General features: G+C 41.1%; 1 protein-coding gene across 1 annotated transcript; it reads right to left on the bottom strand.

Annotated features, from left to right (window-relative positions):
• Window positions 1–7,262: 7,262 nt before the first annotated feature.
• Window positions 7,263–16,567, bottom strand: eral1 (Era-like 12S mitochondrial rRNA chaperone 1). Its single transcript, XM_072663134.1, has 11 exons — window positions 16,352–16,567; window positions 14,613–14,762; window positions 14,352–14,479; window positions 14,201–14,278; window positions 14,008–14,054; window positions 13,073–13,134; window positions 12,619–12,731; window positions 11,733–12,050; window positions 10,964–11,113; window positions 9,054–9,134; window positions 7,263–8,704 (listed from the first exon to the last, which is right to left on the bottom strand). The coding sequence occupies exons 1-11, from the start codon at window positions 16,446–16,448 to the stop codon at window positions 8,582–8,584; spliced, it is 1,347 nt and encodes a 448-aa protein (XP_072519235.1). The 5' UTR covers window positions 16,449–16,567; the 3' UTR covers window positions 7,263–8,581.
• Between the last annotated feature and the right edge of the window lie 244 nt (window positions 16,568–16,811).

The following is a 16,811-nucleotide window of genomic DNA, read 5'->3' as shown; positions in this document are numbered from 1 at the left end:
TTATGGTGAGTTCGGGTTGAGGGGTGTGAAGTTTGATATGTCATTTAAGTGTAAATTGTAGCAGGTGGGACCTTTTTACTAATTTATTGCCCTTTTAAGAGGACCATGCCCCTTTTAAAGAATCTCTAGGTGCAACAAGCGGGACCCTGCTACTTTATGTGCACTTCACTTAAATTTGGGGTCCTTTTAAAAAGTGTATTGTCCCTTTAAGAAAGCGGCACTGGCAGAGTTGAAGTTGCATTGTATTTCATTTCATTTGTAAGATTTGTAATAAACATCCGTTCACAGTCTTTAATGCACTGGTTAAGCGGGCTTGTGTGGGAACCTTTTCTTGGGTGCACATTTTTAAGATTCCCGCATCATTTAATTGGGGGGTACAACCTGAAGTTGGATGCTGCCTAGAGCATTAAGATGGTAACAGGGTTCTAGCAGTCGTAAGTCTTGAGGCTTACAAATTGTCTGTTATATTGGGGGTCAGCAAGTTTATAACCCCACTGACCAAATAACTCAAATCTGAGCTTTTTTAAACTACACTCCATCGCCACTTTAATTCCACTTTCAGTCAGGGATATTTACACAGATAACTACAAACATTGCATTTATGTCATTTTATTGCAGTAATTTTAACATTTCTAAAGCTGTCAGAACTTCAAATTCATCAGAAATATAGAATATAAAAACTCTGAAGGTCCCACAGTTACTCTTTTTTCCTGTGAGGAATCCATACAAGATATTAATTTTGCTAAATACTTGGGCAATAATAAATAAAAGTATAGTCATATATTTATAAGAACTTTTATTACATGCTCGTGTGGGGCCTGTATGGTTAGTCCAACTGGGAATTCATATGTGGTTTTCAAGTTGGAGCCCCACCAGGGTCAATGATGGGCCCATCTGGGTTGTACACTGCACATGGGGCCTAAATGGAACTGTGGGCTGTAACGATAGGGCCCTTTTAGGAAACCTAACTGGATCCCAGTAACAACACATTTACATATCCAGTCAGAGCCCATGCCTACATGAAACCCTCTAGCCCACGCTCCACCAACAAGACCCCCCCCCCCAATTGAGCATGTTGGCTGGGAAAACTTGCTCTACATACAAACTGTGCACTGTCTGTAATGTGCCGGTCCCTTTGCACAGGCCACATACACTACGCAAATATAACATACACTATAAGGACAAATGTGTTGGGACACCTGCTTCTCTCTCATTTTCTTCTGATATCAAGGGGATTCAAAAGTCTATCCTGCTTTTGTTGGAGTGACTGTCTCTACTGACCAGGGAAAAAGGCCTTTCTACTAGATTTGGAAAGAGCAATGTGGTGCAAGAGCTTTAGGGAGGCCTCAGAATTGATGGAGAATCTCAGAAGTGATGGAGCACCATCCATCATTCCAGAGAACACAGTTCCACTGCTCCACAGCTCAATGCTGGGGGCAATATTGCCCTCTAGCCCATGCTGGGCATTAGGCATGGTGCCAATAGGTACCATAAGTCCTATTCTATTGGCAATACTTCTCTACAGGGACTGGACAAGCTTAGAGAAGATGAATGCATTCCCTAGAAGGGTTGTCCACAAACATTTGGACATACGGTGTAAAAATGCTTTAGAGAGTCTTTGTGTACCACAAATCTACCTGGATCAGCTCAGCATAGAGCAATATAACACTGACTCCAGTAGGGCTATAAATGCAGTATGATGAATGAATACAGATATTTTGAGCAGAAGACCAACTTCACCTGAACGTTGTGCTCTTCTGGAGTTCCACAAATACATCATAAAAAAGTGATTGGACATATTGTCAAACATCTGTCTGATCCCAAAGTGATTCCAGTGGTACCATGCATCCCTTAAACAATGCGTGACACCAGTTTTACTCATATGCTAATAGGAGAAGGTGTGGAGGTGACGTGCTGATCTGAGGTCACGTTTAGGTGCTTCTAAACTCTTTTGAATAAAAGTGTCAAAAAGGAGCAATATTACTGGAAGTGAGATGTGCTTGTGCAAATGTATTTCCAGGTAATGTAAAAGGTTCTTTACCACCTAAAAGTTTGACCTAGAACTATGGGTCCAAGCCAAGAACCTACAGTTAGTGACCTTCATTTGTAAAAGTGCACACTCTAAGAAAGAAGGGTTCAAGCAACAATAGTGGAACCCATTTGGGTGCTATATTGAAGCCTTTATGAACAGGTGCATTAGAGAACCATCTACAAGAGATTTCCCTTGTATCTAAAGAATCATTCTACCTGGTAAAGAACCATTTAAGCACATTTAAGTTGCTTAAATGGTTCTACATTTGATGACTGCTTTTCCTAAAGGACCATTTTAAGAGTGTATATCTGTGGTAACTGTGGTATCTGATATCAAGATGTTAGCAGCAGATCTTTTAGGTCCTGTGAGTTGTGACGTGGACCTCCATGGATCACATCAATGAGCCTTCGGTGCCATGAGTCACCTTTGTTAAGTACTGATCACTGTATACCAGAAATAACAAGACCACAAGACCTGCCTGCTGTTTTGGAGATGCTCTGACCTCTGACCTTTTCATCCAGCCATCAATATTTGGCTCTTATCAAAGTCTCTCAGATTCTTATGCTTATGACTTTTCCTGCTTTTAACACGCCACCTTCAAGGACTGTTTACTTGCTGACTAATACACAATATATGGGCAAAAGTATTGGGACACCTACAAATTTCACCTACAGGAGCTTTTATGACATCCCATTCTAGATCCATAGGCATTAATATGGAGTTGGTCCCTCACTGCAGCTCTAACAGAGCGTTGGAAACCTTTCGGCACTGTTCTCTGAGATCAGCACTCGGCCACTCAGAACTTTACATGGTCTGCCATTTTGTTGCTGAGTTGCTGTGGTGCCTAAAGGCTTTCACTGTTCAATACTACCACTCACAGCTGATGGTGGAAGATCTAAGAGGGAAGACATTTCATCAACTGACTGGTTGTTGCAGCGGTGGCTCCTATTACAGAACCAGGCTGGAGTTCAGTGAGCTCTTCAGAACCACCCCGTCTTTCACTAATGTGTGGAAAGGCAGACTGCATGACTAGGTGCTTGGTTTCATACACCTGTGGCAATGGGAATGAATAAAACACCTGAATTTAATGATTGATAGGTGTGTCCCACCCCTTGCAACCAGGTAATCAAGGTAACATAAAACAAGAAACATCAAAAACAAGCCAGTGTCTGAATAAGTGAACCAGTTTCAGTCATATCCATATCATTTATGCACAAGGCCTTAGATCCAACAGGGTCGAGCAGCTCATTTATTCAGCTAAATAATACCATACAGCCCTATCAAACATCTTCCCTCATTCGCTCAGAGCATTAACTTTTTGATCCAATTCCAAGTTAAAGCAGGCTGACCCAAAGGCGTGTCCTGGCATGTGCAGGGTAGATGGGGTCGGAGTAACTGTTTGGAGGCTGATAGAAGATAGACACCTGATTGGCTGGAAGGCAAGACGGGAGAGGGCAGATAAGAGCAAGACTGCCCCAGTGTCATCACCGTATGCAAATGAGTAAGGGCCATTAAAATGGTGAGGCCTCGAGACCAAGACAGCCCTAGAGTTCTGGGGAGCTTTTGCGGGCACCAGGAGGAGAACGGAGACGCCGAGCCTATAGCTGAGAAATGAAGAAAGGGAGGAAGACAAGGGAAGGTGTCAAACCAGAGTAATTAAGCTGTTCATTAACACCTTCTTCAGGAGGAGCGAGGAGAAGTGACCTTAAAGGTGAGCATGGAGAACCTGGAAGTAAACAACTACGCTCTCAGTTCAGGCAGCTAAATAAGGGTGATGAATCTGATGGCAAGTGTGAGTTTTGTAAAGGGGGGGGGGGGTGAATCTATCCATTATATATAGAGATTATATATATATATATATATAATGTTTTTGCTTCTGCTGTAAGTTACAAGGCTTTGCTTTAACAGCAATAAGAAATACAATATATATAGACCAATATATTATATATAATCTCCCTCAATGTCTCTATATATTGGTCTATATATAGTGTATTTCTTATTTCTGTTAAAGCAAAGCCTTGTAACTTACAGCAGAAGCAAAACACACTAACCTACGATGCAAATTAATGCAACAGGATCTTATATGCAGTCATTCTGCACCATTTCTGTTGAAATTCTATTGTAATTTGGTTAGTTGTTCATTGGTGTCAGGTCCTATATTACATCCCTTTTGAAAGACATTTCCCTAAAAAAGTAACTTTACAGGACTGCATGAAACTGTATTAACTTACAGTGTAGGTTACAGGGTAATGTACCAGGATTCTATTTAAAAAAGTCATTTGGGATCTCTTTAATCTTGAATTTCTTTGTTCAAAATACATTCAGTGATGCCGACCATGTTAAACACCACTTTTCTTTGCAGAGCAATCCAGATTCAGAGCTTCCCAAACTGCCTGGATCTATACTATTGTGCTCTGGACAGGATATCATCATATACTGTAAGTTCATTATGGAGACACTACAGTATAGATGATGTACTATCCAGGGTGGCATTCCTCCTCTGTGGTCTACCACACACAGCCGTGCACTTTCTGTGATAGAGGGAGGCGGTTAAACCGTTACCATTACTGAGTTTAGTAATGGTAAGGGTTCTCCTGCTTCTTCTCACTGCCTTCGTTCCTGAATGCTTCAAGCCAGAAGAGCTGCGGATGCTGAGCATATGGTATAAGAGAACTGACAGGAATTGAATGGAAAAGAACAGTAATCATCCTTTATAAATGTAATTTGTTAATTTATTTTAATAATTTCAAATATAAAAATTATTTTAATTCTTAAATGTTTAATTGAATAATTTTAATGTTGCTCGTAAACATGCTTTTGCTAATTTCAGCACAGTGTTGGATGTAAAGTGTGTTCTTCAATAAACATGTACCTGATTCAGCAACTTACATGTTGTTTTGCATTTTAATAAGCAGTTTAATTACACATTATTAAATATAGTTATGAAATATACAGCAACTTTTTGTATAATAGTCTAAAGCTGTTGCTTGGAAGGGACTATGTATGTCTAGAGGTTAATAAAAAAAAAGACTGTCTTGCCATTAAACTCAATGAACTCAGATGTGACACAGCAAAAAAGAGGAGGGGGGGGGGAGATAAGGAGAAAAGAAGAGAGAGAGATAGAGAGAGAGAATGATCATGGGCTGCTAAGGAGTGACCAACAGCCAAACTCAGCAGGCTGGGGTGGGGTGATGATTTTAGAGTACAAGAACAAACGCACAATTGCGGCACATCGCCATTTTGTGGCAATTTTAGTGGCAGGTTAACGCTCCACTTCATGTTCCATTAGAGGGGTAATCTAGCCCTCTGGGGCTGCACCTTTAGTTAAGCTCCAGCAGCTCTTACACAGAGTTGGAGAGTGGGTGAAAGAGCAATAGAAAGCACAGGAGATATCAGAGATGGATGGAAGCACAAAAACACAGTCTCCCTCAAACATGTGGGGAGTAATACATCCATAAAGGGTTTTCTAACCTTGAAGGAAAATTTGGAATATGGTGTCCAAATTTTGCTTGTTTAGGTTAGCAGGGCTGCGTATTGGCAAGAACCTTGCGATACAATACATCATGATACAGGGGTTACGATTCAATTTCCTGTGATACTGTAAGCAAGGCAAACGGTGGGATCTGAGGACAGAGTACAACACACTGCTCTCTAGTGGTGAGGGTTTAAACACAACACTAAATGAACCACTGCCTGACACCAATCTTTACATCTAAACTTTTCAATAAAAATTAATACTGAGTGTTGCTACGGTCATGCAAGTCATAATATCACGATACTTTGATATATCCATATTTTCTGACACCCCTATAGTTCAGTGCTGGAACTTAACATTGCTAACAAGCCTTGCTAAAACCAACAAAACATAATCAGGATATATCTGTAGACCAAAATGGCAAGCCCTCCAGCTTACAGTGTTCAGTTCTGTCCATTTTAGAGTCAACAGTAAGTCACACCATGGCCAAGACCACACTGACAATACTGCACAACCTTAACAAAGACCTGGATGCAGCATGAGAGAAGTGTGTGGGCAAGCATTTACCAAAAACATCTGGGTGAGTCGAGTCTTCTTTAGCAACAGTTTCATTTTAACTCCAGGACTAAACCAAACAAGCAAACATGTGAAAACACCAGGCATTCATTGGGTGATTGACTACATCTGAGTTGAGTAGACAATTATTTCTATCCAGATGTAGTTGTTTAATAAAAGCAGCGTACTTAAATAGAACCAGGACATCTCAGAAAAACACATGGAAGCTTAAAAGTTTCGGTTCATGATTAAATCATTTTACTTCATGATGCAGAACCTGCTGTATATGGTTCTATTTAGGTCAAGCGTCAATAAAAACCCAACAAGCTCTACTACAGTACATATGGACCAAATAACGACCACTATTGTGGATGAGCTAACGCATCTGATTTGAGTAAAAATGTGGTTCATTTAGATTTTATCTCACCACTCCTTAAATAAATGGTTCAAGTTGAAGAAGTTTAGAGTTAACATATAGAACCCTGATATTGACCCTTAAATTATTATTTTAATGATTAAATCATCCTTCACCATGATGAAGAACCTGCAGTGTGTGTGGTTCCTCTAAAAATGGCTATTTAAGTCAAGCATTAAGTAACAGAAGTCCAACTTCTACAATGATCTGAACAAATAACGACTATGACTATGGATGATCTACTAAATCGGAGTTGAGCAGAACATTGGTTAAATTTGATCTACTGCTAAACCATTCTTTTAATAAAGGGTTCTTCAAGAGTTCTTCAGTAAAGGCAATTAGGTTCACATCCAGAACCATGATAACTCAAAGAACTATTATAATGCTTACAAGGTTCATGTCATGGTTAAATCATTCTTTATGCTGCAGAACCTGTTGTTTATGGTTATTTAAAGAACCGTCTAAATGGTTCTATTGAAGTGTCTTAAAAACCCCACAACTTTTACTACAACCAATGACAAACAACCATGATTGTGGGTGACTGAGTAGACAATTGTTGAAATGTAAGTGAAGACAATGCTCATACCTTTAACCGTGATGACTCAAAGAACTTCAAAGAATTTCAATGTTTAAAACATCATTTGGTTAAATCACTCTTTTCCATGATGCAGAACCTGTTGTATGTGGTTCTTTAAAAATTCCATTTAACTTAGTTGTCTGTGGAAACAAAACAACTTATTCTACAAGCAGCGATTTGGACGAATAGCAACAAGAACACACCAGAGTTAAAATAAAAATTGTTGACATTTATTTTTTCATCAAACCATTACTTTTATCAAGGGTTCTCCAAGGATTCTTTAGCAAAGACAGTGTTTACATACAGAACCATGATGATTGAAAGACTGATGGATGTTTAAACAGATCTTCGCTTGTCAGAAGGTTGTATAGGTTTTTTTTTTTTTTTTACAAACCTTCTAAAAAAAATGGTTCTATACAAGTCAAGCTTCTACAGAAACCCAACAAAACCTGCAATCATTGATACAGACAATTAATGAACAAGACTGTGGACGATCTACATACTCAACAGACTCAAGACTTGTTCTGACTTGTAGGAAAAGACCTGTGATTGAAGTCAGTCCATTCAAAACGCTCACCTCTTCAGCCATTCTTAATGAGGCCACTGGAACACTGCTGACGCAGTCACAATGTATCCCTCTGCTTTACTAATGATGAAGCTATCGTAGCTCTACAACTGCTGTAGAGGCTACAAGACACTTCGAAAAAGTGCAAACAAGGAGATGTCTTCCTTCCTCACAGATCATCAGGTTTCCAATCAACAATGATTAGAAATCTGGACTTCCGAGTGGTGCATTGGACCTATTATTGGGAGACAGCAAGCTCAATCCTTGGCGATGACACAGCCATCCCTGGCCAGATGTCTGAGAAAGCATAATTGGTCCCCCCATTTAGCCCTCCCTCATCACTCAGACTAATGCTAGCAACATGGGCTTCTGTTAGATGACTCAACAGAACTGGCTATTCGTATTCTCCAAACATGTCAATCTCTCCAGAGGTGTAGCGTCAGTTTGAAAAGATGCAGTGGCTGGTTTTACTGTACACTATACAGACAAAAGTATTGGGACACCTGCTCTTTCAATGTTTTTTCTGTAATCAAGGGTATTTGAGTTTTTCCTGCTATTGTTTGAGTAATTGTCTCCACTGTCCAGGGAAGACTTTCTACTAGATTTTGGAGCGTTGCTGTGAGGATTTGATATCGACAACAGCATTAGTGAGTTCAGGATGTTGGATGATCACCACCCTACCTCATCCACCAACTCCCCAACTCATCTAAAAAGTGATGGAGCACCATCCATCATGCCAGAGAAGACAGTTCTACTGCTCCACAGCTCAGTTTTTTTTTTTTCAGAAAAGGGGAAGGTGATTGGAAAAATTATTTGACCGTTCAGAAAGGAATTCAATCATTTGTTGAGGGTTGAGCAATGGCGTCCAAATGCATCCTTTAGAGTCCCAATTTCCTGTTCACACACATTCTAGCAAAACACTTGGACCGACGCTTTATCCCTCTTCAGCAGAACCGTTCACTTCAGTCCCTCAGACGGGCGGATATTTTCAGTCGCACCTCTTGCATGAAAGCGTTCGTGAGGTCCTCACTTGCCTCCTGGACTATCTTGGCCATAACTTGACCCCCAGGACCAATCACCATAGACTACATACAAGAAGAGAGAAGACAAATGGAGAGAGAGGACTGAAGGGAAGTGAAACAGTCAATAGCACAAAGCTGTTCTGAATCCCCAGCTGTTAATGGCTATTCATCAGAGCTTATAAAAAGCTGCAAAAATACCAAACCCACTTCCCCTGACTCCAGCCTGTTAAAAATGCATGACTTATAAAAGGAATCCTCTCAAATATTTACCATTCTTTACAGAGCTCTATTCAAATGTTTTCTTCTACTACATATCTCTGTGGGAGTCTTGTTGGGATCAAGGTAACTGCACTGTCAGAGGATGAAAGAGTGTTTTTTGGGGGGGAAACAGCAGAAAAAGCAGTTCTCTCACCATATGGCTGTTCTTTCTCACATGTAGTTTGACAGATATGTCCAACCTGCCATCCTCATCCTCTCTCCAGAGCTCGATGTGCTGCAGAACAGACGGCAAGACGACGGGAGTCAGCACAAAGACTGTTCCAGCAATGTGTAAATTCCAGCATTCAGAGGGAACAAAAGTGGGATGTCGCAAAGTTTTGGGGTTATTTTCATTTTGCTGACATTCAAAGTTGCTTTATCTGCTGTGAAGGTCATCTTTAATGTTATTACAGTAGACAACACAGAGATTGTGCGGTGGGGAGAGGAACTGAAGAAACAGGATGGTTTAGGAAGGACGGGACTGAACACACACCATTCGTCCAAACACATGCAGACGTCAATTTAGATAATTTAAAGGAATAGTTTGGTGAAAAATCTAATTAGCATGATTCAGAACTTACCTCAGATGAAGATCATCATTTAAGACGTGTTTTATATCTGATGTGTGCTTCCTGAGTTTAGAACAGCTTACACTGCTAACTAACATTGAAGTGTCACCAATCGTAGCTTCACAAATGCACGCCTAAATGCATCCAGATCTTCACTTGTTTGGTGCAAGTCTGGAGTTAGTATAAAGTGGCCAGTGTGATCTAATCAGTTGTTAGTCAGCCAGCCAGCAGGCTAACGTTACTGTAGTTAGACATGCTGGACTTGGTAATATTTTTGTACTCAGCCTCGTACAGTACTCTCAATCTACAAATATCCTTCTCAGATCTGCCCTGAGCTTCTTGGGCTTTCCAATTGTATGATGCGTTGATCAACCCAGTGAGTGCTGTCAAGTCAAGTCTTTTTATGAAGGACCAGAGAAGCTCCCAGATGTAGCCAATCATGATCACTAGCAGGAAGTTAAGAGGCCTTGGCAAGTTTAAAGACATTTTAGAACTTTTTAGCATCAATAAAGTAATAAACAAAAATAAATAAAATGAATAATCAGAGTGGGTGTATGTATAATTTTAACCCTGTATGTTTAATTTTGATTGTGTTGGTTTCAGAACACTCAAGTTTGTTTCAAACTTGAAAGCAATGCTTACATACATACACTTCCAAAAAGGGGATTTTCCATAGCATGGGCCCCTGAAAGCACCTCACTCTCCATCACATGTCCTTTAACTCCTGCCTCAGCTGAGACCCCCTAGTTGCTCTACACCCTGAATGTTTTTTTTCTTCATCCTGCTGTGTGTGGAGCCTCTGTTACTGCAGTAACACTTAGTAGTTACACAGGAATGAAGTGATTCACAGCCTTGACTGGAGGAAACCAATTGTCTACAGGACCAGTATGGTGCCCTTTCTGTTCATTACTTGAGTAGCTGAGTTGTAGTGGACTTACATGAGCTGCAATTTTACTGTGGAGACATTCCACTTACTGGACAAACTGTGAATCCAGCAGGGGGGGAAATCCGCTCTGCTTCTGCGCGGTTAGCTCAATAAACGTGATCTGAGAAACACCTGGTCTGAGAAAAGTGAGTCTACCAAAAGAGTAGGTGAGACTGGCTCCATCTCTGGTCTTTACTGCGGTCTCTTAAATCTGACAACATGACCAACAGTTTTGGCTGCATTTTCTATAGGAAGCAAGAAAATCTAACCATGGCGCCCCTTTTTTGTCTATAGTCATTGGTGTAATGATGTTTCGTATCTGACAAATCACAGTTTGGCTGACTGGCTAAAACTGAGTCAGCAATATGAGTCACCTTTAAGGTGCACCCATTGCTGGCAGGTGCTCAGCTGTGCACAAACAGCTTGCATAAGAAATACTGAGGTTTCTACACACTTTTGAAACTTGTGGATCTTGACGACAGTTAGGGCTGTAACAGAGGGAGAGTTTGTGTGATCTGCACTGTGTGAAATGTCATTATCAGCATGCAGAAGGGCTGAGTTTGGCATTACCGGAGATATGGTGTAAGGCACCTCCTGAGGGAGATATTCAAGAAGTCTCTCCCGGATCGCATTGATGCAGACGTCCTCTGGGCTCTGATCTGTCAGGACGTCACTGTGGTAATGCCACGGGCCTGGCTTTGCAGCCACCATCAGATATCTCTGCCAAACAGTCATTCATTTACATTCTTTAAGAAGACGTCTACCCAGAGTAATCACACTGAATATGTTTACATGCACATAGCAGTCTTAGTTCTCAATCTATCCAAGATCTGGTCCAAGAAAATGGACCAAACCAAGATGTTCACAGGAGCTAAATAAAAGATTAGAAGTGAACTGCCTCTGTTGACATGAACATGCACTGTATGGCCAAAAGTATTGGGACATCTGCTTCTTCTGATATCAAAGTTATAAAAAGAGTTTATCCTGCTTTTGTTGGAGGAGTAACAGTCTCTACTGTCTACTACTTTTTGGCGCATTGCTGTGAGGATTTGATTGCATTCAGCGACAAGAGCATTAAAGAGGCCAGGATGTTGATGATCACCACCAACCGCACCACCAACAATATTAATTAATTGCCATAGATATACTTTTAAATATAGATAAATAGTCAGTAGTGTTTATTTCTTGAAATATCTGATAAATACTGAAAATGCCTTCAATGCAGTAATAAATTAACTACTGATAAGAAGTGATTCCACGCTTTTAACTAATAGTAAATGCCAAACACATTCAATTGTGCATGATCAACTCTTCTCCATAACAGGAACCAGGCCAGTACCTTTAGTGTATTCACGTCTTCCATGTCTGTAGCACACAGCATGAACACGTCCTTGAAGTGAGGCCAACCTTTGCGGCTCTTCAGGCCCCTCAGCTGCTCTGAGCTTAGGCCTCTCTTGGCCTGTGCTCCTGTACCTGAGAACTGCTCCTCTCCAGCCTGGGCCTCTTGGGCAGCTTTCTGCTGGACTTGCCTCTCATCAAATTCTTTCTGGGACGGCTTCACCACACTGCTGACCTTCAGTCTCTCACCGTTCACAATGCCCTCTGTAAGCCCGGCTGTGAAGTCCAGCAGCAAGGTTTTGTCCTTCAGGAGGTCCACCTGTGTGTAAGAGACTCGTCAAATACTGACTCAGGTCGCAGATCTGACCATTTGAGGCATAGACTCCACAAGACCTCTGAAAGTATACCTGCGGTACCTGGCACCAAGACGTTAGCAGCAGATTCTTTAAATTCCTGTCCTGCAAGGTGTGAAGTGGGGCCTCCATGGATCGCATTAATAAACATTAGGGGACCCATGACCCTGCCGCTGGTTTACCGGTTGTCCTTTCTTGGACCTGGCCTTTACCTTTGTAAAAAACTGCATGTCTAAATCATCACATATTTGACCCAACAATGTTGGTTAGAGAAGCAAGCCCATTTGAGGCTGGAAGGCTGCCTGTTCGAACCCCTAGATCAACAGGAAGCAGGGACGGGGGAACAAACATTAAAGGATGAGGCCCTTAAACAAGGCATCTAACCTGAAACTGCTTCCTGGCTGCGGAGGTGGTTGCCCACCACCCTGGGTTTATGTTCTCACTGCCCCAATTACAAGTTTGTGCCACAGATGGGTTCAATTCAGAGACAGAACTCTGCTGCAGTGTTGCGCAGGGAAAGACCTCATCGCTTACCTTATTGAGGACTAGTATAGCAGGGATATGTGGATTCAGAGCCAAACACTTCAGCACCTCAAAGTCCAGCCTGCTGCGGGTCCACTTGTCAGAGATGTCCACCAACACCACCACTGCAAATGAAAGAGGGTATGCGGGTATGATGATCACACATAGTAACTAATCTTTAAACCCTACGTTAATAATGAAGTTATCAATCCTACCAAAAACATCTGTATAGCTGTTTAACGTGCTAGATTTTGTGGCATCCCACAGGGTTCTATTTTAAGGCCTGTGAAACTGAGGTAAATTATGAAAGCAGTGGATGGGCTTATATACAGCGTTTAAAGAGTTTAGGGAGTTTAAGACCTACAAGAGACCCTGAAGTTAAAGGCAAAACCTAATATTCTGTCAGGTTAGTGGCAGGTAGCAGACCTCACATTTCATCTTATGGAGTGAGATAACTGCCACTTACCTAGATCTGCTTCTCTTAATGACTGCAGTGGATCCTCAAGAAGAGACTTTTCCAGGTGATGTCTGTAGAGAACAGAATTATTATATTATTATTTCTAATTTTACTTATTAGTATGGTAAGAAATTATAGTATGGACTAAAGAGGTCTTGTTTATCTATAGTACATAAACAGCGGTGGCTCAGTGTATGAGTAAAGCGTATAAAAAGGTATCCAACTACTTAACTTGCATTACAGACATGATTTCAGTCAAAAAGCTGACTTACAAATTCAACTTCTACTACTGAACTGAAACCAGTGGGTCATGGACGGCGATGTGAGGCCAGCAAAGTCCAGCTAACTGAGGATCAAAATCACACAATAGAACAGGTGTGCAAATTCAGCCGCTTTCCCATACTGTGCATTTCCGCTCTAATGGTGTAAGATTGCAGCGTTGTTAGCAATGTTTAAGTATTGTTTTTAGATTGTTTTTTAGATTTTTTTAGTATAAAAGCCTCTCCAAGGCGGAATGTTTTTTTAAATTTTTTTTTTATTATTATTTATTATTTCATTCAAGTGACAGGCAAAGAGAGAGCGGAAATGGCCAGTACGAGGAAGTGACTAACCAGTAGCTGCTCTAACGCTCGCTAGGTAAGCAAAGGCTAGCTTAGTGAGTGTGCTATAGAAAATTAAAAAATGAAATCCAGCTTTCTGCCCTTTCAACAGAAGTTGATTGACAACAGTCTGAGTAGTCCTTGTCTATACCGTCTATAACGTTTATATAGTGGGGTTTCAGTCAGCCAGACTGAATTTGTTCTGTGGAGAGCAGACTGTTCAGTGTTTAACATTAATGGAAGGATTGATTTGTGCAGACTGAACTTCGTATTTGCTTGTTGCTGTTCAAAACAGCAAATTCTAACTCACACACATACCAGAAAACGGCAATATTAAAAACGTACCTTTTAACTTTGGAGGGAGTAGTAAGACCAGGGGTATCCAGCAGAATCTAATCATTTAGGGAAACAAAGTGAAGATCATTATTAACAGCCATCTACTCAATTCAGTACTACTGGTTATATCCTGGACTACTGCTCAGTCCAGTGCATATTAGTAACCAAGAGGTGACCTTCTGAGATCACCACAAACACTCACAATCTGGGTCTCGTTCTCTGTGAGCACTCCGAGTGCACGTGACCTTGTTGTATGCACTTTTTTGGAGACTGCAAACAGCTGTTAGAACAAGTGCGAAAGTTAATATCACCGCCAACTTCATATACATCAACCTGCACAATCAAACTACTACCTTCTTGCCAAGGAGCTGGTTGGACAGTGTTGACTTCCCTGCATTTGGAGCCCCAATTACAGCCACTCTCAGACACTTTGGGTTTTCTGGTTGATCTGGAGCCCTCAGTAACAGAGAAAGCTGCTCAGCTAGGTGGGGATCGAGAAGAGAAATCAAGCTTTATGGCCAAACCACAGCCCAGGCATATGAGATCCAAACATCTCAAATGTTTCTAAGAAGTGCAAATTATGCTTTACAGGGCAAAGAGAGAGACGTCATTACCTCCATCGGTAAGTATGGCTGGCCGGCAGGGTCTCTGATCCACGCCAGCCACTTTGCCCTTCAGCAGCTTGTCCAGAAACACACTGGAGGACACATAACTGGCTGAAGTCAGAAGAAATCCACCTCTGCTTCGTGCTATGGGTTGAAAGGCTGAAGAAAGAGAAGTTAAAAAGAGGTTTCACAGACAAGTTACAATATCAGTAGCAGGATTTCAGCTGATTAGGTCAATGTTAAACTTACATCAAGGTGAATTTTTCACTGATATTGAACACTTGACTGTCAGTTGGTCAACACTGATGCCATACCGACTTCATAAAAATGAGCTATTTTTAAGTGCTTCACTTCAGATGAGCATCTACAGCTCTCCAATGCTCAAACTACCCCACAGAAAGAGGCACAGCTAGAGTGACACCTAGTTTAAAGACTAGCATGAAGGTAAATGTTAAAGGAAGCTAAAATTCTGTACTATGTGAACCATGTCTCAGTAAAAAGCATCTCTTCTTTGACTTTTAGTCTACAGATCGATGGCTGGAACTTTTACTGGAACTGCAAAGCTGTTTTACTAGATTATATGACACTAATTACAAGAAGAAATATTATATAGTTAGTAAAATATTCATTTTATTGCATTAAAAATGTGTTATGAATATATACATACTGATGGAAACAAACAAACAAAAAAGTATGTGTGCTACAGACATGGAAGACGTGAATACACTGAAGGTAGTGGCCTGGTTCCTGTTATGGAGAAGAGTTGATCATGCACAATTGAATATGTTTGGCATTTACTATTAGTTAAAAGTGTGGAATCACTTCTTATCAGTAGTTAATTTATTACTGCATTGAAGGCATTTTCAATATTTATCAGATATTTCAAGAAATAAACACTACTGACTATTTATCTATATTTAAAAGTATATCTATGGCAATTAATTAATATTGTTTAATATAAATATGAGGAATTAACATTTGTTCTCTTTCAAATAACACTGTTCATAATCATGCCAGATCAAGTTGGTTGACCCACTCATGAGCTCATGACCAGCCTATACTTTTATTCAGTCTCAGTTCGATGGTATAGCTGGTCTACCAGTATTCTGGTGGACTAGCATGTCTGGCATGAGCATTCAACAAGCATGAACAAGCTGTTTGACCAGCATGACTGGACTTGACCAGGCTGGTAAACCAGCATGACCCAGCTGGGTGACCAGCATAACCAACCTGACCAGGCTGGTGCCAGTTAAATCAGCATGACCCTGCTGGTCAACCAGCATGCAATATATACTGTGCTGGTCAAGAGGTGGTTGACCAGCTAGCCCACCAGCACAGGGCATGTTTTGCCTGAGAAACCAGCAACCAGCAAAAGCTAGGGGGGCAATGCATTCTGGGTATTGTAGTGAACCAACACTAATGAACATAAAAATTATTCCAATCTAAAAAAACAAAAAAACAAACAACAAAACGTGAAATATGTCAAACTCACGACGAAAGCGACACAAAGATGCACTACAGACCATCAAGTACCACAAATTAAAACGACATATTAAACACCAGTCTTACACCAGAATGTCTGCATATTAAAATATCTGCACTATTTAATTAACAGCCTGTTAGAGACGGTTGCCTGTATTTTAACGATTCACTGAGAACTGAAAGAAATGCCGAGCTTGTGCTGCAATCTGTAAACAAGTGTGATGTCAAAGCAGGAGGGGAGTTAGCATTAGCGCTAGCAGCCTGACCTGCTCGGGGGCGCGGAGACGCGCTTTCCAGCAGAAAGACGCGACCAGGCGACGGGAGACATCTCCTCAAAAACGCCTCGCACACACGAAGAGCCATCCGTTACTGACAGCCAGTCCTGACGGCGAGAGGAGGGAGCTGCTGGGTGGTAAGCGAGCAGGACGAGCCTTCGGTGTTTGTTGACGGCGTGTGTTCAGGGCGCAGCCATGTTACTGCGGTCAACGAGAGAAGGAGAGGCGGAGGAGAGGAGCGGAACCGCTCTCACACCACCTGGTGGAGGAGCGGACTTCAGCTGAGCTTAGGAGTGAGACTGAATTCAGGGGAAAGCATTGACTTGTCTGATTATATCAATGTTGATTTGTAATACAAAAAATAAGTATTAAATAAAATATTTATTATGTAAAAAATAAAATACTAGTTGTAGTTATTTACTTTAGCTTGTTTTGGATCATTTCTCAGTAG

Source organism: Salminus brasiliensis, chromosome 1 (assembly GCF_030463535.1).
Source record: "Salminus brasiliensis chromosome 1, fSalBra1.hap2, whole genome shotgun sequence".
Classification (NCBI taxonomy): Eukaryota; Metazoa; Chordata; class Actinopteri; order Characiformes; family Bryconidae; genus Salminus; species Salminus brasiliensis.
The sequence above is the reverse complement of the archived record's forward strand: the minus strand, read 5'-3'. Positions and strand labels throughout refer to the sequence as shown.

Bases quoted from the DNA above. Each gene is read 5' to 3' on its own strand.
- eral1 (XM_072663134.1), bottom strand. From the start codon at position 16,448: ATGGCTCTTCGTGTGTGCGAGGCGTTTTTGAGGAGATGTCTCCCGTCG. The intron at 14,480-14,612 runs GTAATGACGTCT...ATCCCCACCTAG, and splicing joins AGCCATACTTACCGATGGAG to CTGAGCAGCTTTCTCTGTTA. The intron at 9,135-10,963 runs GTAATGCCAAAC...TCTGTTCTGCAG, and splicing joins TGCCTTACACCATATCTCCG to CACATCGAGCTCTGGAGAGA.